General features: G+C 43.9%; 1 protein-coding gene across 2 annotated transcripts in view; it reads right to left on the bottom strand.

Annotated features, from left to right (window-relative positions):
* Positions 1 to 1051: 1051 nt before the first annotated feature.
* Positions 1052 to 25854, bottom strand: part of LOC149437896 (cytochrome P450 2C8-like) — a 33519-nt gene continuing 8716 nt past the window's right edge. Inside the window, exons 3-9 of one of the 2 annotated variants that reach the window (XM_089660497.1) lie at positions 25242 to 25391; positions 24811 to 24971; positions 14491 to 14667; positions 11864 to 12005; positions 7159 to 7346; positions 1508 to 1649; positions 1052 to 1222 (exon numbers count right to left, since the gene is read on the bottom strand). In XM_089660497.1, coding sequence (XP_089516623.1) covers positions 1203 to 1222; positions 1508 to 1649; positions 7159 to 7346; positions 11864 to 12005; positions 14491 to 14667; positions 24811 to 24971; positions 25242 to 25391 — 980 coding nt within the window. In that variant the 3' untranslated portion in view covers positions 1052 to 1202. Of the gene's footprint in view, positions 1401 to 1507; positions 1650 to 7158; positions 7347 to 11863; positions 12006 to 14490; positions 14668 to 24810; positions 24972 to 25241; positions 25392 to 25854 lie in introns of both variants that reach the window. The other variant, XM_089660496.1, reaches the window with a different exon arrangement.

The raw sequence follows: 25854 nt of genomic DNA, 5'->3' as shown, positions 1-25854 counted from the left end.
GTTTCTGGTTAGTTTGCATTCTTTCCATTGGCACTGGGAATTATTGAGCACCTTTTCAGGACTATTATTGTGTTGATTTGCATGATTTGATCATTTACAGCGCTGCATTTTTATATATATAACATTATGGACACTGTCTGGTCCTGTGGAACCATCTGAAGATCTCCTTCAGTGGGCTAGTTCCGCCTAGTAATACAGCATACCACCACTCCTCCAGCAGAAGTCCTCCAGAAACGATACAGTGTAATGCAGTACTGCCAAATAATTACTATAAAGCTTACTTTTTACTAAGTGTGAGTGTAGTTCCTCCCAAGCGGGTAACTTATACAGGCCCCACCTACAGTGGAGAGTAATCTTGTCACCTCAAAGGGATGGCAGGGGGACCTGTGGTCTCAGGCAGATTTGCAGAGCTGGATCAGTGGTTCCCTGCACCCGGGAATGGCAGTGGCGATGGACCTGGAAGGGGTCTTCGGTAAGTATATCTTACTTCACAGGAAAAAGCCTAGTAGGAATGGTTAGGGGTTAGAGGGAGGTATGGAAGGGAGGGGGTTATATTTAGTGCGCACTAACAGCACCAATTGACCCCAGCTCCAGTAACATAAGACTCCCCAACAACAATAGATCACCCAGCAACTAGCATCAATAGACCCTCCAACAACACTTGCCATTACATGCATTCAGTGCTGGAGGTGCCGGAACTGTGTTCCCCCACGTTCCCGCTGAAAAAAAGCCCTAGTTTAAAAAAATTGTGTACAGTAAAATGATGTTTTTATTGAATTTTATTTATTGAGTGTTGATCGGTACCACTTAAAAATCCTTTGTGAGCAGTAGATCAACTGGTTAGCAATAAAAACTAAACAAGGGAGCTAATCCTTCTCTGATTTATGCAAAGCAAAAAATGTGTTATAATATAAGAAAAAAAAAACTAGAAACATTTTGCATAATCTACTTTAATTCTCAAGCTAGAGACATTTATGATTCCAGGCTGCTAATAATTAGATTGCATGGTAGGTGTCCATGTAGTAAGAACAGGTGATCCTCCCTTCCACAGTCCACGTATAACTGACAACAGGATATTCACCCAGTGCACCTGATTGCAGTCCGAGCTCTGAATGTTTAAGCTGCAGTGAGAAGTTTGACCTACATTGCTGTAAATAGAAGCATCTTGAATAATGATCTTCTCAGTCTTGGACTTCGCCAATCTAACAGAAGATGAGTTTATCTGGGGACCAAACATATATCATAAGGCTGATGAATGGTACTGTTACTGTTGGGCAGAGGAGAGATGTCAATATCTGAAGGATCCTCATCAGATTTTAGGTGAAAATTTTGCAGGATAGTAGTAATAAATAGGAAGAGCTCCATTTTTGCCAATCCTTCCCCAATGCACATTCGCTTCCCTATGGGCAACAGAAAAACCAGGGCAGTCATGATGTTGACTGATATGAGATCTGATATGAGAAAAATCTTGTTACAATACATCCATCCATCCACTCCTTCTATTTACCTGTAGAAAATGGTATGAATGCCTCCTTTTTCCAGAATCCCCCCTTCTCATCTAGAAAATTATTTGGGTCAAATTTGTGCGGGTTCTGAAACTGTTTTGGATCCTTCAGGACAGAGGTCAGAAGTGGAAAAATAGTGGTGCCCTTCAAAAAGATGAAACATTAAGATAGCAATCTTGTTAATAATGAGAAAAAAAAATTAATAGAAAAAATATGTAAAACAGTGTTAAAATTAGTTAAATAAAACGATGGCCTCCCATTAAAAAATATGCAGCTGAACACTGGTATTTAAAAAAATACCTTTACATTGGGCCCCCTACACACAATGCAAGGGTTAACTGCTTGCTAAACCCTACTGCACACTAAATATGCCCCCTTCACTTCCATGCCTCCCTCTAAACCCCTAACTATTCCTACCAGGCTTTTCCCTATGAAGTAAGACATACTTACCGAAGATCCCTTCCAGGTCCGTCGCTGCTGCCATTCCAGGGTGCAGGGGACCACTGATTCAGCTCTGCAAATCTGCCTGAGACCACAGGTCCCCTGCCATCCCTTGGAGGAACTATGCGCACATTTAGTAAACAGTAAGCTTTATAGTAATTATTTGGCAGTACTGCATTACACTGTATCATTTCTGAAGGATGGCTTCTGCTGGAGGAGTGGTGGTATGCTGTATAACCAGGCGGCACTAGCCCACTGGAGGAGATCCTCGGATGGTTCTACAGGGTCCACAGTGTCCATAATGCTGCCCCTACTCACCAGGAACCTTTTCCTGCACTAAGCACTGTCCCTAACCAGCAGGTTTCTTTACCTAACCCGCCATAGGCTCAAACTGCCTGCTCACATTTGGCAAGTGGAAATAATGTGGGGGTGAGTGTGTCCCAGTCAGGGCCACTATCACGGGGAGCTTGAGCAGGAAAAGGACGTGGAGTCTGCGTGTGCAGCTGCCAGAGGAGCATATTCTTCCCCAGACACCATGACCAACGCGGACAGTGTGGAAAGCGACTATATCCCTCTATCTTCTACCCTCTACAGCCACTGGTAGCCTGGTATAGTGATAAACTGAGAGCAGGGAGAGCAGCTTACACTGGAGTCAGGCTTTATCCGCTCTGTCGCCCATCCTGTCATCCTATCCCCATTGCCCTCCTAGCCCCTTCCAACCCCATTGATAGATTGAAGAGGGGATAGCCTACGATTAGGTAGGCCAATGAAGAGGGAGGGACAATAGTCAAGGCGAGATATAACAAGGGAGTGAATAAGTTGCTTAGTGGTTTCCGAGGTTAGGAACGGGTGTATCTTGGAGATGTTGTGGAGGTGAAGTCTACAAGATTTGGACAGATGGGAGTCTAGGATTACACCTAGTACCCTGGCATGAGGGGAGGGACTGATGATTGTATTATTGATCTTGATGGAGAAGTCAGGGGAGGGGGCACAGGCCAGGGGGAATACTAAGAGCTCAGTTTTGGAAAGATTGAGTTTGAGGAAGTGGAGTGACATCCATGCTGATATGTCACTTAGTAGGTTAGTAATGCGAGAGGAGACCGAAAGGGTGAGGTGAGGGGTAGAAAGATAGATTTGTGTGTCATCAGCATAGAGATGGTACTTAAAGCCATGGGAGTTTATCAAGTGACCAAAAGAGGAGGTGTAGATGGAGAAGAGAAGGGGTCCAAGGACAGAACCTTGAAGGACCCCTACAGAAAGAGGAAGTGAAGAGGAGGCAGCGTTATAGGTAAAGCTGAAGGAGCGCTGCCAAAGGTAGGAGAACCAGGAGAGAGCAGAGTCTCTGAGGCCAAGAGAGTGGAGTTTTTTGAGGAGGAGGGGATGGTCAACCGTATCAAAAGCTGCAGAGAGGTCAAGCAGTAAGAGTATGGAGTAGTGGCCATTGGTTTTAGCTGTTAATAGATCATTAGTGAGTTTTAGTAGGGCAGTTTCAGTGGAGTGTAGTAATCAAAAGCCAGACTATAAAGGGTCAAGAAGACTGTTGTCAGTGAGGTAGGAGCTCAGGCGATTGTAGACTAAGCGTTCTAGGAGTTTAGAGGTAAATGGCAGCAGGGAGATGGGTATTAAGTTGTTCAGGTTGGTGGGGTCCAGGTAGGACTTTTTAAGTATGGGAGTGATGTGTGCATGCTTTAGAGGGGAGGGGAAGGCACCGTTAGAGAGGGAAAGATTGAAGATATGAGTGAGGGAGCATAGGATGGAAGAAGAGGGTGACCGTAGTAGTTGTGAGTGGACAGGATCCAGGGGGCAGGTAGTGAGACGGGCTTCTGAGAAAACCTTAGTGACCTCTTCGGTAGTAGCAAGGTCTAAAGAGGAAAGTGTTGAGGGAGGTTTAGTACAAGGTATGCTAAGTGGGATGGATGTCTGTGCAGTGGCGATGCCTCTACAAATTGCGTCAGTCTTGTTTTTTAAATGATTTGCAATCTCGTGAGCAGTGAGTGAGGTATTGGGTGGAGGTGGAGGTGGAGAAAGTAGAGAGTTAAAAGTAGAGAAGAGACGACGAGGACTGGATGACAAGGTATTAATAAGAGTGACAAAGTAGGCTTGTTTGGCAGCATGAAGGAAGGAATTGTATGTTAAGAAGGCAGATTTATACAGGGTGAATGCTTGTTGAGATTTGGTGTTACGCCACAATTGCTCCAGCGCACGACTATGTTGTTTAGGATTTCTGGTGTCGTCAGTCTGCCAAGGTTGTAATGGTTGGGGCCTGATGCTTCATGTTGTTAGAGGAGCAAGTGAGTCTAATGTGGATGAAAGTGAACTGTTGTAGACAGCAGTGGCCAGGTCAGGGCAGAAAAGGGGAGAGATTCTGTCCTAGAGTTGGTCAGTTGCAGAATGGAAAGGAGCAGGGTTCAAGTTGCAAAGGTTTCTGCGGGTAATTGTTTGCTGCTTGGAGGGATAGGTGTTTGAAGACGAGGACACTGTGAAGGTGATGAGATTGTGATCAGAGAGAGGAAAGGGGGTGTTTGTGAGGTTGCAGGGAGTACAAAGATGGGAGAAAACAAGGTCTAATGTATTCCCATCAGAGTGAGTGGAGGACTGTATACATTGTGCTAATGCATGAGGTTGAGTTGAAGAGTTGGGATGTAGCCGGGTTGTTGACATTAATAGGGATGTTAAAATCTCCGAGAATGATAGTGGGTAGTTCAGAGGAGAGAAAGTAGGGTAGCCATGCGGAGAAATCATCAAGAAAGCGGGACACCAGTCCAGGAGGCCAATAGATCACTGCAATCCTCAGAGAAATGGGAGAAAACAGCCGGATGCAGTGAGTATCGAAAGAAGAGAAGGATAGAGAGGGAGGGTTAGGGAGGACTTGAAAGGTGCTCAGTGGGGATAGAAGCAAACCAACTCCACCACCTTTCCGACCACTGGGTCTTGGTGAGTGGGTCCAGATGAGGCCTCCATAGGAAAGTGCTGCGGGAGAAGAAGAATCTGCTGCTTGAAGCCAGGTATTTTTGTATTTGCTAGTAGGTTAAGGGAGCAGGAGACAAAAAGGTCATGGACAGAGGTGAGCTTATTACAGAGAGAGCGGGCATTCCAGAGCGCACATGAAAAAGGGAGGATGGTTTTTGGGAGCACGGGCCTGATATTAAGTTGAGGGGATTGCGGCTATTCCCGGAAGAAAGAGGATGCCTGGTTGGGGGGTGAGATACTGGAGGATCAGGGTTTGGGAAGATATCCCCAGAGGTTAGGAGAAGAAGAAGGGTGAGGACAGTAAGATGGGAGTGGGATGTACACGAGTGTATATGCCTTCCAGTCCTGGTGTTTGGGTCATCAGGAGAGTAAAGTATCAGCAGGAGGTGATGAGAGCAGTAGTAGGGAGATGGTAGCAGTGAGGATGAGATGTACACGTTTTGGATGTAATATGAGAGCCTACCTTATCTATCCAATTATTTGTATCTGGATAGGATCTTGCATTACATACTTGTTGGTAGACCTAAAGGAGATTGCACAATCCAATTGTAAATGTGTGGTGCTAAGCTTTAGGCTACCTACAGACATTGCTTGTCAAATTTGTGAAAAATCTATCATATAAAGATTTTTTGATAATCAGTAACATTAAAGTGGTTCTAACCTCAAAAGGTTTTTTCCACTTTAATGCATTCTATGCAATAATGTGATTGTGAAGCTTTATATTTTTTTCATTAAAAAAATAAACATGTCATACTTACCTGCTTCATGCAACAGTTTTGCAAAGAGCAGCCCCAATCCTCCTCTTCTGGGGTATCCCACGGGTGCCCCAGGCTCCTCCCCCCCACCTAGTGCCACATAGGAAGCCACTATTCAGACACACAGTCTGGCTCGGCCCTGCCCTTCTTCATTATGCTCACAGGTTTTGACTGTAGAAGAAGATGAAAGAAAGAGCGTACAAACCTTGCGCATTACCTCAATAAATAGTGACTAATTTTATTATTAAGGAAATTTACTCACAAAGTGATGGTTTAACAGGCATAAGTAACCATAATCCACACAGAGTTACAGGTAAATTCAAAAGGGGGGGGGAATGAAGGCTAATGCGTTTCGAAGGGTGCTCCCTTCTTCATCAGAGCTGGGTTGAGCAGATAGGGACTTCAGTATGGCAGAGTTCACATGGCAAGGAGACATTTAGCCACTGAGTGTCAGTATTACAGCAGTTCAGCCTGTTTAGGGATCACCCTTCGAATCGCGTTAGCCTTCATCCCCCCCCCCTTTTGGATTCACCTGTAACCCTGTGTGGATTATGGTTACTTATGCCTGTTATACCATCACTTTGTGAGTATATTTCCTTAATAATAAAATTAGTCACTATTTATTGAGGTAATGCGCAAGGTTTTCGCGCTCTTTCTTTCATCTTCTTCTACAGTTTTATCAAGCTCCCCCAGCTTCATGATAGAGCTGCACAACCTCTGATCACCAGCGGATGAACACGCTGCTTTTTACTAACACCCGTTTGATCTGAGTCTTTGAGCGCAGGAGATAATGGATCTTTGGTCACAGGGTTTGACTGACAGCAGCAGGAGCCAATGGCTCCCACTGCTCACAGCCAAGCCTGTGAAACAGGGGAAAAGGGGGGGCAGAGCTGCTGCAGATGTGCCCAGCACTGGATTGAGAAAGGACTCAGGTGAGTATTTAAGAGGTGCAGGAGGGGAGCTAGTAATAAAAGTTTTTGTACATTAATGCAGAGAATACATTAAGGTTAAAAACTTTTTACCTTTACAGCCAGCTTACGGTAAAAAAAAAAGTTTCACTGTCTGGTCCCCCCACCCCCAAAAAACAAAGGTTTGCCATTTTTAAATTGCTTGCAAGATATACACGTGATCATGCTGTAGGATATGGAAATTATGCTTTCAGGTATAGGAAATGTGGTGAGGTGTTTCTGAGCTGCAGCAGAGAAAGCTTAGGTCCCCTCCTCTGCCATACAGGACTGTGCTGTATGGCAGAGCCTTGCACATTTCAGAACTGGCTGGACAGAAATACACATTCTTTGACAGGTAAAACAGCTCCCTTATATATATTTCATCTACTGTATGTATTAAGCGGTTTTTCTGGAGTTCAGCTTTACATGTTTGCAAGTTGTCCCAATGCAGATCCCAGATCTTTGACTGTCACAAAACCCAGACCTCACATGGTTACACACAGTGCAGCTTGTGGTACAAAGATATAACATTTTTGTAACCTTAGGGATGGTGTAGCCTCGGAACACGATAGTCTCAGCAGTTGCATGTGGTACACTCATAGGCAAGACATCTGCTATTCTTTGTGTTTCATGGATCACTGCGTCTGTATATGGCATCTTCCTTCGATCCTCCACGGAAGGACAGCGGTTCTGACCAATCACATGGTCAATTTCTTCCTGCGCTTTAGCTGAGTAGAGAGGTTTGATTATTTTTTTAAACCTTATTTAAAACCTTGTTGACCGTGTCACTGGCCAAAAACATGCAGCAATAGGCTGGTTTACATACACCCTGTTCCAAATTATTATGCAAATTCTATTTAAGTGTCACAAAGATTAAATATTTTCTTTTTCAGTTTAACTCATGGATGGCATTGTGTCTCAGGGCTCTTTTGATCACTGAAAACAATCTCTGACATCTGTGATAATTAGATTGGCAGGTGAGCCCAATTTAAGGAAAAACTACTAAAGGAGGGTGTTCCACATTATTAAGCAGAACACCATTTTCAAGCAATATGGGGAAGAAAAAGGATCTCTCTGCTGCCGAAAAGAGTGAAATAGTTCAATGCCTTGGATGAGGTATGAAAACATTAGATATTTCACGAAAACGTAAGCGTGATCATCGCACTATTAAGAGATTTGCGGCTGATTCAGAGCACAGACGGGTTTGTGCAAATAAAGGTACATTGAGGAAGATTTCTGCCAGATCCATGCATCGGATCAAGACAGCAGCTGCTAAAATACTATTACATAACAGCAAACAGATATTTGAAGCTGCTGGTGCCTCTGGAATCCCACGGGCATCAAGGTGTAGAGTCCTCCAGAGTCTTGCAACTGTGCATAAACCTTCTATTCGGCTACCACTAACCAACGCTCACAAGCAGAAACGGCTGCATTGGGCAGAAAAATACATAAAAACGAATTTTCAAACAGTCCTGTTCACTGATGAGTGCTGTGCAACCCTTGATGGTCCAGATGGATGGAGTAATGGATGGTTGGTGGACGGCCACCCTGTTCCAACAAGACTGCGACATCAGCAAGGCGGTGGTGGAGTCATGTTTTGGGCCGGAATCATGGGAACATAGCTGGTCGGCTCCTTTAGGGTAAAGGTGTAAAGATGACCTCTGCAAAGTGTGTGGAGTTTATGACTGACCACTTTCTTCCCTGGTACAGAAGGAAGAACTATGCTTTCCGTAATAAAATCATCTTTATTCATGACAATGCACCATCTCATGCTGCAAAGAATACCTCTGCATCAATGGCTGTTATGGGGATAAAAGGAGAGAAAGTCATGGTGTGGCCTCCATCCTCCCCTGACCTCAATGCTATTGAGAACCTTTGGAGCATCCTCAAGCAAAAGCTCTATGAGGGTGGGAGGCAGTTTATATCCAAACAGCAGCCCTGGGAGGCTATTTTGACATCTTGCAAACAAATTCAAGCAGAAACTGTCCAAAAACTCACAAGTTCAATGGATGCAAGACTTGTGAAGCTGCTATCAAATAAGGGGTCCTATGTTAAAATGTAACGTGACTTGTTAAAATGTTGTTAAAAGTTTGATTGAAATAGCTTTTGATTTCAGTAAATATGCTGCAAACACAACAAATGACAATTTTCAGTTCTTTACAACCTATAAAATGTTTTGAAACTTACTGCGCGTAATAATTTGGAACAGTGCATTGTAAGTTTTTTATGTTTAAAAAAAATACTGTTATCATTAGGAGGTTTGTTCAATAAAATGTGAATTGTACTCTTAATAGTTGATAACATGAGAATTATGCTGACTGTTATTTACATCAATTATTTAGGTAAATGAGAAAAATATCATTTGCATAATAATTTGGAACAGGGTGTTGTATTCCAGAGTTTCCTACTTTATTAAATATATATTTTTTCTATATAATTGGTGAATACCTGCATTGGTTGTGGCATTATAGAGGCAGCTAAGGAACACTGTTATAGTATTGTATTCTTAGGGCCCCAATCAATGGGCAGGGTTTTCCTGCATTTGACATGTGGTTGGAATCACTTGAATTGAATTTGACTTGTTTTGTGTCATGTTATGTAGTGATGGGTCGAACGCCATCCTGTTTGGTTCGTGGTCCAACATTCAAACCTAAAGAAAGTTCCGAACTTCGAAACAGGACAATTCGCTAAGCGGTATCTTAATGCATCCCAGTATGCGGTAAAACACCACATAGCTACTAAAATACTGCATGAGTTATATGATTATGTCATGCGGTATTTTAGTAGTGAAAACATTCTTTATTGTTTCAGCTGTCAGTAATGTAAAAAGAATTGCCGGCAATTAAAAAAGCGGCGTGGGGTCCCCCCTCCCCATCCATACCAAATTCTTCGGGTCTGGTATGGAGGTATGGATTATGAGGGGAACTCCCATGCCAAAATTAAGAAAAAAAATAGCATGAGGTCCTCTCCAAAATCCTTACCAGACCCTTATCTGGGCATGCAGTCCGCAGGTCAGGAAAGGGAAAAACGAGCAAGCCCCCCCCCCCTCCTGAACCATACCAGGCCACATGTCCTCAACATGGGAGGGGGTGCTTTGGGGCACCTTGTCCCCATGTTGATGGGGACAAAGGCCTCTTCCCCACAACAGAGGCCGGTGGTTGTGGGGATCTGTGGGTGGGAGGCTTATCGGAATCTGGAAGCCCCCTTTAACAAGGGGTCACCCAGATCCTTGCTCCCCCTATGTGACTGGGTATGGGGTTCATGGTACCACTACTCATTCACAAACAATAAAAAATGTAGTGCAAAAAAATGACAGTAGACAGTCTTTGACAAGTCCTTTATTAAAAAAAAAATAAAAAAGTCCCCCAAAATAGATCCAATGTCAATCACGATGCCCGTCACCACTGCCGAAGAAAAAGAAAAAACCGCTCCGCTCTCAACGCTGGCTCCCGCCGTTTGACAGCTGTGCAGACCTGACAGATCTTAAATAACGTGATGATGTCACAAGGGGTGGGGTCACCCAGTTGATATCACTGAGTGGCCCCACCCCCTTGTGACATCATGATGTGCTGTGATTGACTAAAGTATTGCACCTGACCTTTACCAAATCAGTGCCGCACAATGATAAACATCACGTGCTGTGACGTAACGCGTAGGGTAGGCCGATGACATCAAGCCACACTACCGGAAGTTTGCAAACCACCATTTTGGGAGTCACCTTAGAAGGCCTGAGTTGAAATTTGTGAAGCTGTTCAACTGTAGTGTCCCAGTTGGGCACTTTTTATGTGAGTGTACTTACCTTTTTAAATGTGTTGATGGATACAAGTAATACACTATGATGTGCATTCTTTATGGATTTTTGGAGGATATGCTGTATAAGGAATAGGAAGACCAACCTGGATTAGAGTGTGGAGGAGATTGGAGGTTGGAGAGATAAAGAAAAATATACCTACCCGGGTTATAAGGGAAAGGTGCTTTTTGACCTAAAAACCTATAGGTCAAATCCAGGAGGTGAGAATATACAGTATATGTGTGCTGGTGGAGGAGGAATACACAAGGGCAGGGGCGGACTGATCATTTGGAAACTCGGGAACTGCCCGAGGGCCTGGGGTCAGTATGGGGCCCCATGAGATGCCCTGGTACCATTTTCATAGGCTTTTTTGAGTTTGGGCAAGGACACAGGGGCCCCATGATCACCTATTGCCCGGGGGCCCCATGAGTTGTCAGTCCGCCCCTGCACAAGGGTGATTTTCAACATGGCAGGAAGCTGCACAAATATCTAAGAGAATATATTGATTTTTAAAAAGGAATTTTCACATTTAACAAGGACTTGGTTCACCATGTGGGAGTCATTGATTGCAAGCTGATCACACTGTATATGTGATATTTGGCACTTGGTTATTATATGCACTTTATAAGGAGTGATGTGGGAGTTTATTTATGTCAGATGATTATATTGCATAGATGATATTTGCACATGCACTTTATTATGAGGACTGCACATATACTGTAGTATGCACTATATAAATTTGCAGCACTGTGTATAGTACATTAATATTGCGTGGCACTTGTTTGGTAAAGTTTATCTGTATATGTGGGAACACAATTAGTGTCAGCAGCAGCATCATATTGGAGGTGGAACCATTCATATAATTGCACTGAAGTATTTTGCAGTTATTGCATCTGACCTGTGGTCAGGTGTATTGCTTTTGCCAATCACAATGCACTGTCAGGGAGCGGTGCATTGTGGGGCATGGCGGGCGAACAGCCCGCTGAACGCCCTTACTGTTCTTGTGTTTGTCGAACACTTATATTCGACTCGAACATCAAGCCCAACCCTAGTGCTGTATTTCTTTAGACACAGCATGTTCTATTGCGGTGCGTTTGAACTGCAGGCAAAGCAGGTCAAAAGCAGTCTTTTCTTCTGTTTTACATTTAACCACATGCATTTGTTTTTGAATAGAAAGAACATCCTTCAACATGAACCCTTATTGATGCTAAAGCCAAGGGAGATTGCTTCTAGTTCATTTAAACTGAAGTACAGTTGTCTTATTTATATAAGTGTTGAACCCCAGTTAAATGATTGAACCCTGGTAATTTAATTTGGGTTTATACTTATGGCTGAATCAACAGAATCCTATAATGTTGCCCATTTTGTCAAATGCACCAAAACCTTAAGTACCATCATTTCAATTAAAATAGGAAAATGATTTTTCAAGAGAAAAAAACCTTTGGCCACACTTACCTAAAATGTCCGGGTACTTTAGCAAAATCCTAAAGCTGAGTCTTATTGTTGTACTTGTTGTTTCTGTCCCAGCTAAGAAAATATTTATCACGGTGACAAATAGGTTTTGAAAGCAGAACTCTGATTTAGGGTTATCCTTCTCCTAAGAGAAAAAAAAATAAAATTATATAAAAAGTATATAGAGTTGTACTCTTAACTTTCTCTACAATGGCAACAACACTAAATTTCCACCTTGGGCTGGTGTGACTTTAGCCAATTTGAGAAGGACTGGGTTCTAGCTGAAGTTCCTTTTTATCATGGTGCTAAAACCAGATCCCTTAGATATCGGTTTAAAAGATATTTTTCATTTTTTTTTCTTTTTGCTAAGTCCAAAGCTTATTATATTTTTACATTCTTGTGTTTTTCCCCTTTTTAAAGAAAAATGTGCCAAGCTTTATTTATCCTCATACTCCAGTGTTGTCCCCAGATTTCAGCTTCATCCAGCACTGCCGGTCCTCTTCAGGAAGAAATGACAGTCATGTGAGTTTGCCTATTTCCAAGACAAGCCTGTCCATTACAGACCTCTGAGGTTGCATCATCATGTAGGCTTGGCTCACAGTACATCAGGAGCTAGTGGCATCAACATCTCATTACGTGAGTGCTACTCAGTCCAGGACACTCCCTGCCACCTAGAAAGAAGAGTCAGGGCCCATGATGTCAATGGACCAGCTAGAAGACTGCAGGAAAAATGTATATATAAGATTCCTGTGAGGGACCGCCGAGCGGCACCACTAGCACTCCACCGGTCAGGCATGCCCAGAGCGCGGAGTCTAAGCCCCAGGGTACTTGTTCACCAGAGCCCCTGATGGTGGGGATGGACTTGGAGTACCCCGGGACCAGGTCGTCACTACTGAGCACACCTGTCAGTGGTAGGGGTGTTTGCCAGGGGCTCCAACCAGGGAGAGCCAGATGTGAGGAGGTCGGGTGACCCCGATGGGATGGATGGATAGATGGCTGAGCAAGTGCGAAGTCAGACGGGCCGAGTTGGTAACGTAGAGGACGGTATAGCACAAGGGAGCGGACAGAGAATCGTCGGGTCACACGCCAGGTCAGCAACAGCAGGTCAGATCTAATGAGGGGCATTCAGAAGAGAGGTCAGGCAAAGCAAGGGTCTGGGCAGGAGAAATCAGCAGGTCAAGAGCAATCCGGGTCAAATAACTTACTAGGAACAGGTTCAGATTCGCACGATACAGGTAGGACCAGAAGGCACTGAATGACAGCTCAGGGACATTTAAATATCCCGCCCTGCGCTGCCATTGGTGCCCAGCGGGCGGCCGCGGCTTCTACTGCGCATGCGCGAACTCGAACGCCGCGGCCGGCCCGGACCTAGTGCCCGTGTCCCTGCACAGGGCGGTGCACTGCGCCTGCGCCGGGACCATCGCGGCGGGGATCGAGGGGATCCCTGACAGTTCCCCTAAATAAAAATTTAAAAAAAGACATGGGGGGGAGGGGGGGTGTATGGGTGGTTTTACCTTTAGATGAAGTCTCATTTTAAATTAAAAATATTATCAGATACATTAATGAAAGTTCAACTCCAAGTTCAATGTGAAAAATTACAACTAGCTGACAGAATTTCTAACCCTTTCTTACTCCATCCAATACTAAAACATTAATATATAAGTACCTATTTATATATGCTTTGCATATACAAAGTAAAGTAGCAGATTCACTTTAATGGCACCCCCAGCTCATAAATAGAGCCTACATGTCTTTGCCAAGAAACCCTGCCTACCCCTCCTCCATGCGTTTTGCCCTGCCCACCTGTGAGCTTAGCCATAGGACCTATGACTAAGCCCCGATGGGTGGGGAGAATGCAGCAGGGGGCATAGTTTCTTGGAGGAGACATTTAGGCTGAAGCTGATCCTCATACGCAGATTATGGTGGCTGGTTGGGAAAGCAATGTTTTCTCTATTTACTGTGCACAGTGCTCTGGATGGGCTGACAGCCTGCAAACCTTCACCTGTGGATCATGGAAATGGAATCCCTGGCTTTGAGTGGTATTTCAAGCTAAATCTAAAGCCCCAGTTCATACTCACCTACTGTTAACACCCTTGCTGTGCCATTTGGCTGGTAGGAGTGAATTGACATACCCCCTACTTCGAGGTATGGAGGAATATGTTCTTGTATGCTTGAATATGCTCATGTTGTTATATTTGTTTAATGAGAGCAAATAAAATGCCCATTAATTATATCAGAAATTCAAGAAGCCTAATTTGCCCTCTCTGTACTTATTTTGAACTACGGAGAAAGGTCTACGTTGACGAGTGGAAGGGTTTAAGTAGTTTAGCAAAAGACAACTCGGCACGTCTGACACCACTCAGTCCACAAAAATGGTTTGTGTTGCCAGCTCACAACAGGATTTAGGACCTGAGTGCATCTCAACAGGCATTTATCTGTACTTGTAGGGTCTTTAAAGGGAAACAACATAGGTAGATACAGTATGCATGTATTGCAGAGATGTACTGTACTTCATATTGTTTATTTTAATTTTTTATTTTGTCTTGACATATGCTTTATTTCCTACATGTACTCTAGAACAGGGCAGGTCTTCCAGAAACCCAGAGTGTTGTGACCGAGTTCTTACTTGCCTGCTCCATTTTTATAAGGAAGCAATCTATGAAGTCCCGGGGACAGTTTTGGTCCAGTGTCTTCTGATGCTCTCTCACTTTATCCATCACAAACTCATTCAGAGTGAAGAAATTCTGAATCACTTGATGGTGTGGTCCTGGTAACAAATGCATAATTTTTGGAAAGGAATTGAGCAGCTATTTTTGGAAAGAAAAATAAGAAAATATATAATAAAAAATGCAACAACTGCAACAATTGCATTTAAGAAACAGTAACTTCTAATACTAATAGCTGCTAATGTTTAGTGATCTTTAAAGTAACTCTAGTGTCAGATATATACAGTAGTTTTCATGTTAAGTGTATGCATGTTAAGTAATGTATAATGGAACATCTACCGGTATGTACACTGCTCAAAAAAATTAAAGGAACACTTTGAAAACACATCAGATCTTAATGGGGAAAAATATTATGCTGGATATCCATACTGATATGAACTGGGTGATGTGTTAGGAATGTAAGGATGCCCCATCGTTTGATGGAAATGAAAATGATCGACCTACAGAGGACTGAATTCAAAGACACCCCAAAAATCAAAGTAAAAAAATTAGGCAGCAAGCTAGTCCATTCTGCTGAAATTTCATTGCAGCAACTCAGTATGGTATTCAGTAGTTTGTATGGCCCCCACGTGCTTGTATGCATGCCTGACAATGTCAGGGCATGCTCCTAATGAGACGACGGATGGTGTCATGGGGTATTTCCTCCCAGATCTGGACCAGGGCATCACTGAGCACCTGGACAGTCTGAGGTGCAATCTGGTGTTGTCGGATGAACCGAAGCATGATATCCCAGAGGTGTTCTATTGGATTTAGGTCAGACGAGCATGGGGGCCATTCAGTGGTATACAATCCTTCATCCTCCAGGAAATTGTCATGCACCAGGAGGACCCCAGGACCCACTGCACCAGCACCACCACCAGGGTCTGACAATGGGTCCAAAGATTTCATCCCGTTACCTAATGGCAGTCAGGGTGCCATTGTCTAGCCTGTAGAGGTCTGTGTGTCCCTCCATGGATATGCCTCCCCAGACCATCACTGACCCACCACCAAAACAGTAACGCTGAACGATGTTACAGGCAGCATAACATTCTCCATGGCTTCTCCAGACCCTTTAATTTCTGTCACATGTGCTCAGGGTGAACCTGCTCTCATTTGTGAAAAGCACAGGGCGCCAGTGGCAGACCTGCCAATGCTGGTGTTCAATGGCAAAAGCCAATTGAAATCTATGGTACCGGGCAGTGAGCACAGGGACTACTAGAGGATGTCAGCCCTCAGGCCACTCTTAAGAAGTCTGTTTCTGATTGTTTGGTCAGAGACATTAACACCAGTGGCCTGCTGGAGGTAATTTTGTAGGGCTCTGGCAGTGCTTATCCTGTTCCTCCTTGCACAAAGGAGCAGATACCAGTCATGCTGATGGGTTAAGGACCTTTTACGGCCCTGTCCATCCTCCTGGAGTACTTGCCTGTCTCCTGGAATCTCCTCCACGCTCTTAAGACTGTGCTGGGAGAAACAGCAAATCTTCTGGCAATGGCAAATATTGATGTGCCATCCTGGAGGAGTTGGACTGCCTGTGCAACCTCTGTAGGGTCCAGGTATCTCCTCATGCTATCAGTAGTGACACTGATCCTAGCCAAATGCAAAACTAGTGAAAAGCAGTCAGAAAAGATGAGTAGGGAAACAAATATGTCAGTGGCCTCCACCTGTAAAACCCTTCCTGTTTTGGGGGTCATTCATTGTTGCCCATCTAGTGTACCTGTTGATAATTTCATTAACACTAAAGCAGCTGAAACTGATTAACAACCCCCTCTGCTACTTAACTGACTAGATCAACAACCCAGAAAATGTAATCCAAATTTAGATTAGGAACAAAACAAACCACACATGTCCATCTTTCCCAAAGGTCACAGCTACCCCTCCCAATAATATTGTGGTCTGCTTCTCTTTCAGTATCTACTTCCTAGTCTGAGATGCTGGCCCAGAGTTATATAAATGTCAGTGCTTGTGGTCATGAGCCAAGACATGGGTAAGTGTCAGGTGACAAGGAACAAAAATGACAGAGACAGACCATCACAGATCGAGCCAAAGACAATGCTCCTCTGAGTGGCTGCTCCCTTTGCAAGTGGAATCCAAAAGATAGCTGGCATTCCACCAAGGACCCCCTCATGGGAGTTTGGGCTTGTCTAAAGACTACCCCTAGATCAATCAGATACTTGCAGTTGCAGAAGAGGGTAGGTGTCAGGTTATGAGAAACTAGAGTGGGAGAGAAGCATCAGCACAAAGTAGCTGGAAGCAGATATTCAGGTTGATGGTGTAGCATCTGGAGGCTTTCAGGCAAATGAGACTGTGGGTGGAGTAAAGGATCAACCTGGAGGCAGCAGAAGCTGCAGATGCAGAGGAAGCAAAGCAGAGGTTCAAAACATGTTCAGACTGGATGCAGAAGTTCAAAGGTTCAGACTGGATGTAAAGGAGACTGTAGTTGCAGTGTAGGCTGAGATTGTGGGTGTAACAGAGACTGAGCAGGTTCCGACTATGAATATGACAAAGAGTGCAGGTGCAGTACAGGCTGAGACCGTGGATGTCTTGAAGGCTGAAGCTATGGAGGTTCAGACTGTGGATGCAGCGGAGACTGCTGATACAGTGGAGACTGAGGGTGCAGCAGAGACTGAGAATGTAAGAAGGGATTAGTAGTATCTGACCAATATGAATCTGGATTGGTATTATGTAATCCAAAGGGCATCACAAGTCATTCATAATGCCCATCCCAGATATTGAACACTGTTTTCCATTTGTCTGCAACTCTAATCTGGACCAGATTGTAGGCTCCCCTCAGGTCGAGTTTGGAGATGATCTGAGTTCCATTAAGATGATTGAATAAGCTGGTGATAAGAGGTAATTGATACTGATTTTTAACAATGATGGTGTTCAGACCTCAGTAGTCTTGGGATTATAAATATATATATATATATATATATATATATATTTATACACACACACACACACACACACACTATATTTTCAAAAGTATTGGGGCGCCTGCCTTTACAGGCACTTGAACTTTAATGGCATCCCAGTCTTAGTCCGTAGGGTTCAATATTGAGTCGGTCCACCTTTTGCAGTTATAACAGCTTCAACTCTTCTGGGAAGGCTATCCACAAGGTTTAGGGGTGTATCTATGGGAATGTTTGACCATTCTTCCAGAAGCGCATTTGTGAGGTCAGACACTCATGTCAGACGAGAAGGCCTGGCTGGCACTCTCCGCTCTAATTCATCCCAAAAGTGTTCTATTAGGTTGAGGTCTCTGTGCAGGCCAGTCAAGTTCTTCCATCCCAAACTTGCTCCTCCATGTCTTTATGGACATTGCTTTGTGCACTGGTGTGCAGTCATGTTGGAACAGGAAGGAGTCATCCCCAAACTTTTCCCACAAAGTTGGGAACATGAAATTGTCCAAAATGTCTTGGTATGCTGACGCTTTAAGAGTTCCTTCAGTGGAACTAAGGGGCCAAGCCCAACCCCTGAAAAACAACCCCACACCATAATCCCCCCTCCACCAAACTTTACACTTGGCCCAATGCAGTCAGGCAAGTACTTTTCTCCTGGAAACCGCCAAACTCAGGCATGTCCATCGATTGCCAGACAGAAAATTGTGATTCGTCACTCCAGAGAACACATCTTCACTGCTCTAGAGTCCAGTGGCGGTGTGCTTTACACTACTGCATCTGACACTTTGCATTGCTTTTGGTTATGTAAGGCTTGGATGCAGCTGCTCGGCCATGTAAACCCATTCCATGAAGCTCTCTATGCACTGTTGTGCTAATCTGAAGGCCACATGAAGTTTGGAGGTCTTTAGCTATTGACTCTGTAGACAGTTGGGAACTTCTGCGCACTGTGCTCTTCAGCATGCGCTGACCCCGCTCTGTCATTTTACGTGGCCTACCACTTCGTGACTGAGTTGCTGTTGTTTCCAGTTGCTTCCACTTTGTTTAAACAGCACTAACAGTTGATTGTGGAATATTTAGTAGCTAGGAAATTTCATGAATGGACTTACTGCACAGGTGACAACCTATCATGGTACCACGCTTGAATTCACTGAGCTCCTGAGAGTGACACATTCTTTCACAAATGTTTGTAGAAGCAGTCTGCATGCCTAGGTGCTTGATTTTATACACATGTGTGGCTATGTTGGTTATTGGAATACCCGAATCCAATGATTTCGAGGGTATTCCATTATTTTGGCAATATTGTGTATATTATTATACAGGATTTATATAGTGTATATAGTACACATATATTCTGGTGTGGCTTATGTCTCAGGGATTAGGAGTGGGTAGGTTATTCCTTGAGGAGTGTTCTTCCTTGAGAAGGAGTAGATCCAAGGATAGGATCTATAGCTCTGTCACAGAACGGGCAAGGTGTCAGCAGCGCTTGGTAAAGACATAATAGAAATCAGTATATGAAGATGAAACATGTGAAATGGATTAAGCATGGACCAAGTGTTCAGTAACTGGAGTAAGACAAAGGCACTGGAAATGGCAGAGATTCCCCAAGCACAGAACTTTGAAAATTGAATAGTTTATGGTTGGTGAATACTGCTGTAACCATGGAAGGTCTAGGATAATGGAAGAGGTGGTTTGTGGTAAAACCAGGATGGAGAGGGTTTCCCAATGTAACACTTCTATGAACATCTTGAGGGGCGCTGTTTGCGGGAGCATGAGCCCACTGGAGAGTAGAGTGCCATTGATGGCTGGTACGAAGGGAATGGATTCCTAAACAAGCCCCTGTCATAGAAATGAATGATTAAAAGTAGGAGAATTAACAGATGGTGGAAAAGAACAGTCTAGTAGGCCCTTCGTAAGGCAAACTTGACCAAGATGTTTTCTGGGCACCAGGGACATGGGTTGAGGAAATGCCCCTTCTATCCACAGTACAAGAAAGTTTCTGGGTTGCGGTAGGGAGTTCTTTCCTCTGAGGATTGCTGAGCTTGGCCAAGTTGCATGGGTTTACTGATGAAGGTTGCTTGTGGTACCTCTTTAGATACAGAGGAACTAGGGGCAGAGTAAAAGCACTGCTGGTGACTATACTCCTTGAAATGCTCCTGAAATTGGACATCAATCTAGATGGTGAGATAAACTAGACCATCCAGAAAAAAGGATAGTTCTTTACCTGCCAGGTCCTCTTTTATCAGATAGTCAGATAGTTCTTGTCAAAATGTTGCCATCAGGTTCTCATTATTCCAACCCATTTTGGCTACCAAAGTCAAACATTGTATAGCATACTGACTGATTGTCACACTTCCACAATGAACGTGAAAGCAAGCACAAGCAGCAGAGGAGGCTTATCCTGGCTGATCGAATGTGCTCTGATTGGTGGTTTGGACCTCAGGGAACTCATAAACCAGAGGGGAAGAAAACCCAGGTTAATTACATAACCCACCTTGGGTCAGTGAAGAGGGAAGTTCCAGGGCTGTAATTCAAAGTGAATTTGCAATGACTTATGAAGCCCTGAAAGATTCCCTATAGAGGCCTGAATAGCACATGTTGAGAAACAGACTCTGCTCCTCTGAGTGACTGCTTCCTCTGCGAGTGAAATCTATGAAGTGGCTGGTATTTGGTCAGGGTTCCCCTGACAGGAGTTTGGACTTAGGTGCAGGCTACTGCCAGGTCACTTAACACATTTTCACAGTTAGATGCCAGGAGAGTAGGAACTGTGAGTGTGAGAGTGGAACATGGCACAAGGTGTACCAAATTAAGTGTAGCACCCTCCTAGGTATGTGCTAGAATTGGTAGAAATTTAGTGTAATATAGGTCTGTTCCCATGCCTAACAGGAGGACTGCTACAGAAATTTAGTTCGGCTCTCTGCTTAACAGGGAGCTGCAATTATTCAGTGAGGTTCTCAGTATGTTTAAGTGCTGGGAATTCTACCTCTGACTTCCTCTGTATCCAGGCAGCCTAGAAATGTTATGGATGAATAGGCAGAACACAACAGGAATAGTAATGCCGATCCAACCATTCACATGGTGAATGACCTTGAGGATAATGGGAAAGGGTATTTATTCTTTAGGCTCTAGATCTTTCCTGGATAGTACTAAACCAACCTGGGAAAGGACACATTATCCTCCCAGGCACCTGCTGCCATGGCCTCAGGTGGGCAACCTGAAGGCCTAAAGAGAATACGAGAATGACCCTGGTTCTACAGAGAGCTGCCTGAGGGGGTATGGTGTATGATGCTGCCTATTATGTTTTTGATTTTAGGGTCAGCAGTGCGGGTTAAGTTCACCATGAGTTACAACAGCAGGTGTACAGGAGTGGCATAATGTTATACCTAATAACCCTTCATTTAATGAATTCAGGTTTACATACACACACTTTATTTAGGGATTCTGATTCCGGTGTAGTGTAATAATGCTGCAGAGGCCAACACATTGTTTTGACAGGTCATGTGACCAAACTCTATCCTCCACACAGCCCCCCATCATTCATTAAAATAAATAGACTTTTATTTGCTTCTGGACTTTGATACTCAAGGAACATTTGTAAAGCAAATCACTGTGCTTTATTAACATGCAGCTTAGAATATTTTAGAATAGGTTTAGAGGCTCCCAAGTAATTGTTGGCCTCAAACAAATATTGCAACATGGAAGCTGGCTGTGTTGAGAAGCAATCCTCAAATGAGACAGAAGAGTCTAAGTATTATAATACTAATATTGTATTCAGCAAATCCAAGTATATGTTTCCAGGTACTATATGTACTGCATCATGGGGCCTCAAATATATGTGAATATCCAAAATATACTTTATAATAAAATAGGTACAGAGATACAAACATTGACCATGTTGATCCAACAAAGCCTGAATCTCGAGAGCAGTCTTTCTCAACCTTTTTACCCCGTAGGAATCCTTTTCACGTGTCCGGGAAACCCTGCTAGAATTAGTCCATTAGGGGTCATTACGAAAATGCACCTTACATTGGTGGTCAGTGGAAAGATTGACCCCTTTGTAGTGGTGTTCAGAATGCCACCCTACATACAGCTTTAAACATCATTCTAGTGCCTCTGTTAAGTAATGATGGACTTGGATCTTTGAAAGGACAATCAGATGGGAGGTCAAATAGCCACAGCTCAAGGAACACCCAGAAACATCTGGAGGAACCCTAAGGTTTTCAACCGTGTTGAGAATGGCTGCTCTAGAGAGATATAAAATTCCCAGAAATTTCCTGCAATGCAGACCCTTGATGTCATTTCACAATTAAGGAAGAAGTAATAAGAAGAAAGGAAGGAAGTAGAGAGAATAAAGTGAGCAAGGGAAGTATGAAAAGTTAAAGTATATGTGAACCATCAGCTTGTAAAACAACCCGTTGAGTTTAAAAAAAATAAACAAAAGACAACCAATTTGTGCATACATATAAAAACATTATGAATACCTTTTTTTCCCACTTTTTAATAAGTGATCATATACCCTCTATTCTCAGCTACATGCAGATCTTAGAGAGCTGTAGAAGGAGAAACAGCAGTACACTGACCTTCCCAGGGGGGCCGTGTCAACACATTTCTGATCATTGGAGGGGAGCAGGTTGAGTTCACCTAGCACAGCCAGAGAACTGACCATACTGTGCTCTCATGCTTGGAGTGGTCAGTTTTTTAATGGGAAAGCAGAGGAACCGTAAGGAACACTAGGTATTTCACACAGAGAACATGATACATTTTCATACAAGTACATGGTAAAGCAGGCACATATCAGGAATATGACATTTTGGGTCGACATATTATTTAAAAGGAAGCACTTCATTAAGCATGTAGCCTGCTATTGCTGACCTTCTTAAAAGGGAACTACACTGCATCTGAGCTCCACAAACCAAAAATGCTATTTAATTCATTTTTAATATCCAAATTCACTCATCCATCCATGTCTCCATGCTTTATTTTGCTGAAAAATCACTTTGAAAAACACCCCTTAGCAATTCTAGCTGTGGCCATCTTGAGTAATGGCAGATGATTCATGTAACATGTACTTCCTGAAATCCATCTGCCCTTAGCTCAGGCATGCAGCCAAGGCCGTCTTTAACGCAGGGTAAAAAGGGCAGCTGCCCAGGACCCAGTCATTGTTGTGGGGCTCAAAGCAACTGCCCCCTAAGCCAATGCTGCCCTCCAGTGTTTTTTTTTTCAGCCTTAATTCTGCGACCTCGAGAACTGCTCACTTCTGTCACTTGTAAATACAGAAACACTGCTTCTGTATTTACAAGTGACAGCACTCCTCTCCCGGAGGCTGCTCTGAACTCTTCCTGCTCTACCTCACCTGCAGCCTGCACGAACACACTGTAAGTATTCCTATGCAGCCCCACTGTGAACATTTTGTGTGTATGTGTGTATGTGTGTGTGTGTATGCATGTCTGTGAGTGTGTATGTATGTGTGTGTCTATGTGTGTATGCGTGTCTGTGAGTGTATATATACAGTATGTGTGTGTGTGTCTATGTGTGTATGTTTGTTTGTATGAATGTGTATGTCTGTCTGTTTGTGTGTGTGTGTCTGTGTGTGCGTCTGTGTGTGTGTCTGTGTGTGTCTGTGCGTGTGTTTTCAGTGGGTGAGCTCTGAAATTAAATCTATTAGGAAGGGAGCTTTGTACTTGTGGAGGGGAACTTGGATGTACACAGCACAGCCCAAAACCCTGCACTCTGTACATAGGGCACCTCTCAACCCTGCACTCCACACACAGCGTAACCCTGCACTCTATACATAGCGCACCCCTCAACACGGCATTCCGTACATAACTCACCCCTCAACACTGCACTCCGTACATAACTCACCCCTCAACACTGCACTCCGTACATAACTCACCCCTTAACACTGCACTCCATACATAACTCACCCCTCAACACTGCACTGCGTACATAACTCACCCCTCAACACTGCACTCCGTACATAACTCACCCCTTAACACTGCACTCCGTACATAACTCACCCCTTAACACTGCACTCCATACATAACTCACCCCTCAACACTGCACTCCGTACATAACTCACCCCTCAACACTGCACTGCATACACAGTGCAACCCTGAACTCTGTACACAGTGCACCCCTCAACCATGCACTCCAAACACAGTGTAACCCTGAACTCTGTACACAGTGCACCCCCCAACCCTGCACTCCATACATAGTGCACCACTCCACCCTACCACTCCATACACAGTGTAACCCTGAACTAAATACACAGCACACCCCTCAGCCCTGCACTCCATACATAGTGCACCACTCCACCCTGCACTCCATACAGAGTGTAACCCTGAACTAAATACACAGCACACCCCTCAACCCTGCACTCCATACATAGTGAACCACTCCACTCTGCACTCCATACACAGTGTAACCCTGAACTCCTTACACAGTGCACCCCTCAACCCTGCACTTCATACACAGTGTAACCCTGAACTCCGTACACAGCGCACCCCTCAAACATGCACTCCATACACAGTGTAACCCTGAACTCCATACACAGCACACCCCTCAACCCTGCACTCCATACATAGTGCCCCACTCCACCCCGCACTCCATACACAGTGTAACTCTGCACTCCGAACACAGCGCACCCCTCAACAATGCACTCCGTACATAGCGCACCGCTCTACCCCGCACTGCATACACAGTGTAACCCTGAACTCCATACACAGCACAACCCTCAACCCTGCACTCCATACACAGTGCACCGCTCTACCCCGCATTCCATACACAGTGTAACCCTGCACTCCATACACAGCGCACCCCTCAACCCTGCACATCATACATAGTGCACCTCTCAAAAAATGTTTGCCCAGGGACCAATGAATAGTAAAGATGGCCCTGCATGCAGGCAGGTAGTGCGCGTTGCTGAGAAAACCCCTCTCCCCCTCCTGAAGACTCTTAAGATATATGACATTATTTGCCTAGGCATGGAAACTTGAAAATAACTGAAGAAATGTGAAAAAAAGTTAAGACAATTAAATATGATATACTTGCAGCATAAAGATTAAAAATAGTCAATGGTGATTGAAAGAGTAAAGTTCAGTTCTAGGAAAACTCTAAGAAAGAAGGAAGGGAGAAAGAGAAGAAAGGAAGGGGGGATTTTCAGTTAATAGGATAGCCTATTTCAGACAAAAATTGAGGCTGTCATTGCTGACCTTACTAATTTTTCTGACTATATAAGAGGTATGTAGAAGAAGAGGAAGGAAAGAAGGAAGGGAGGGGATTTTCAGTTAAAGATATAACCTTTATAAGTGAACATGTAAGCTGCATGAGCACAGAGTAGATGTTTTACCTGACCAACGTATGAGTTTCTTATTCTGAATCCATTTTTCAACATTGCAAAAAGACAAAGAAAGTTCTTGTCCTTATAATCAAAACGTTGACCAAAGACAATGGAACAGATAACATTTGATACTGCCAAGGTCACCAGGTATGTAGGGTCGAAGGGTGAACCTAGGGGGAAATGAAATGCCATCTATGAATCAAGTGAATCATTAGTGAGACTGAATCATGAAAACTAGTGTAAATGAGCACAAAAGTGGAGATGTTGTGTTGTCCATAGTGACCATTAAAAGGAAATTGTGACACTTATATAGCCATCTCTTAAAAGCCAGCATGTCAGTATTATTGTTTGCTTGGCTCAGATCATTTCCTTTTGGTAATTGTTCTAAAGCTTGAAGCCAAACAGGTCATGTACTAACCAGTGGAGCATTTCAAACCCACCTGCTTTTTTTCTAAACTCCTCTTTAAGGCAACAAGACTCCTCCTGGATCCGTTCTTCAACACTTCTCTTCCCCATCCCGAAGTTCCTCAGCGTAGTGAGGGAGAAGCGTCGCAGCTGTCTCCAGCGCTCCCCATTACTAAGCATCAACCCTGTTGACAAAAACTAGCATTTTTTAATAATTATTGATATGAAGTATATGTAAAGCCAAAACTTTTTTTTTCTTCATCTCCGGTGAATAAGAACTACATTTTTTTCTGTCTGTGCCCCATTGATTGTTGGGATTTCTCTTCTTTTTCTGCCTCAAAGGCACAGCAGTAAGTGACTAAATATTTCTCATGGTATATATATATATACCCACAGGGCAGTCTTTAACATGGGGCAAAAGGGTCAGCTGCCCCGGCCCAGTCATTGTTCTGGTCCCCAAAGCAGCTGAGCTGCCACTTGAGCCTGCACTGCCGGCAAACAGTTGATAAGGGGATTTAGCAATTGCTCAGGAGATGAGGGTGGAATTGAATGTTAGGAGCACTGGTGATTGGTTGGGTGTAATGTCTGCAGCCTGTGCGGTGATTGGCCAGCTCAGTAAGGTAAACCTTATCTGGGAGGAGTGTCTGT

Source organism: Staurois parvus, unplaced genomic scaffold, assembly GCF_062004578.1.
Source record: "Staurois parvus isolate SC_StPar_1 unplaced genomic scaffold, SC_StPar_1.0 ptg001249l, whole genome shotgun sequence".
Taxonomy (NCBI): Eukaryota; Metazoa; Chordata; class Amphibia; order Anura; family Ranidae; genus Staurois; species Staurois parvus.
This window is presented reverse-complemented; position numbering and strand designations above follow the sequence as displayed.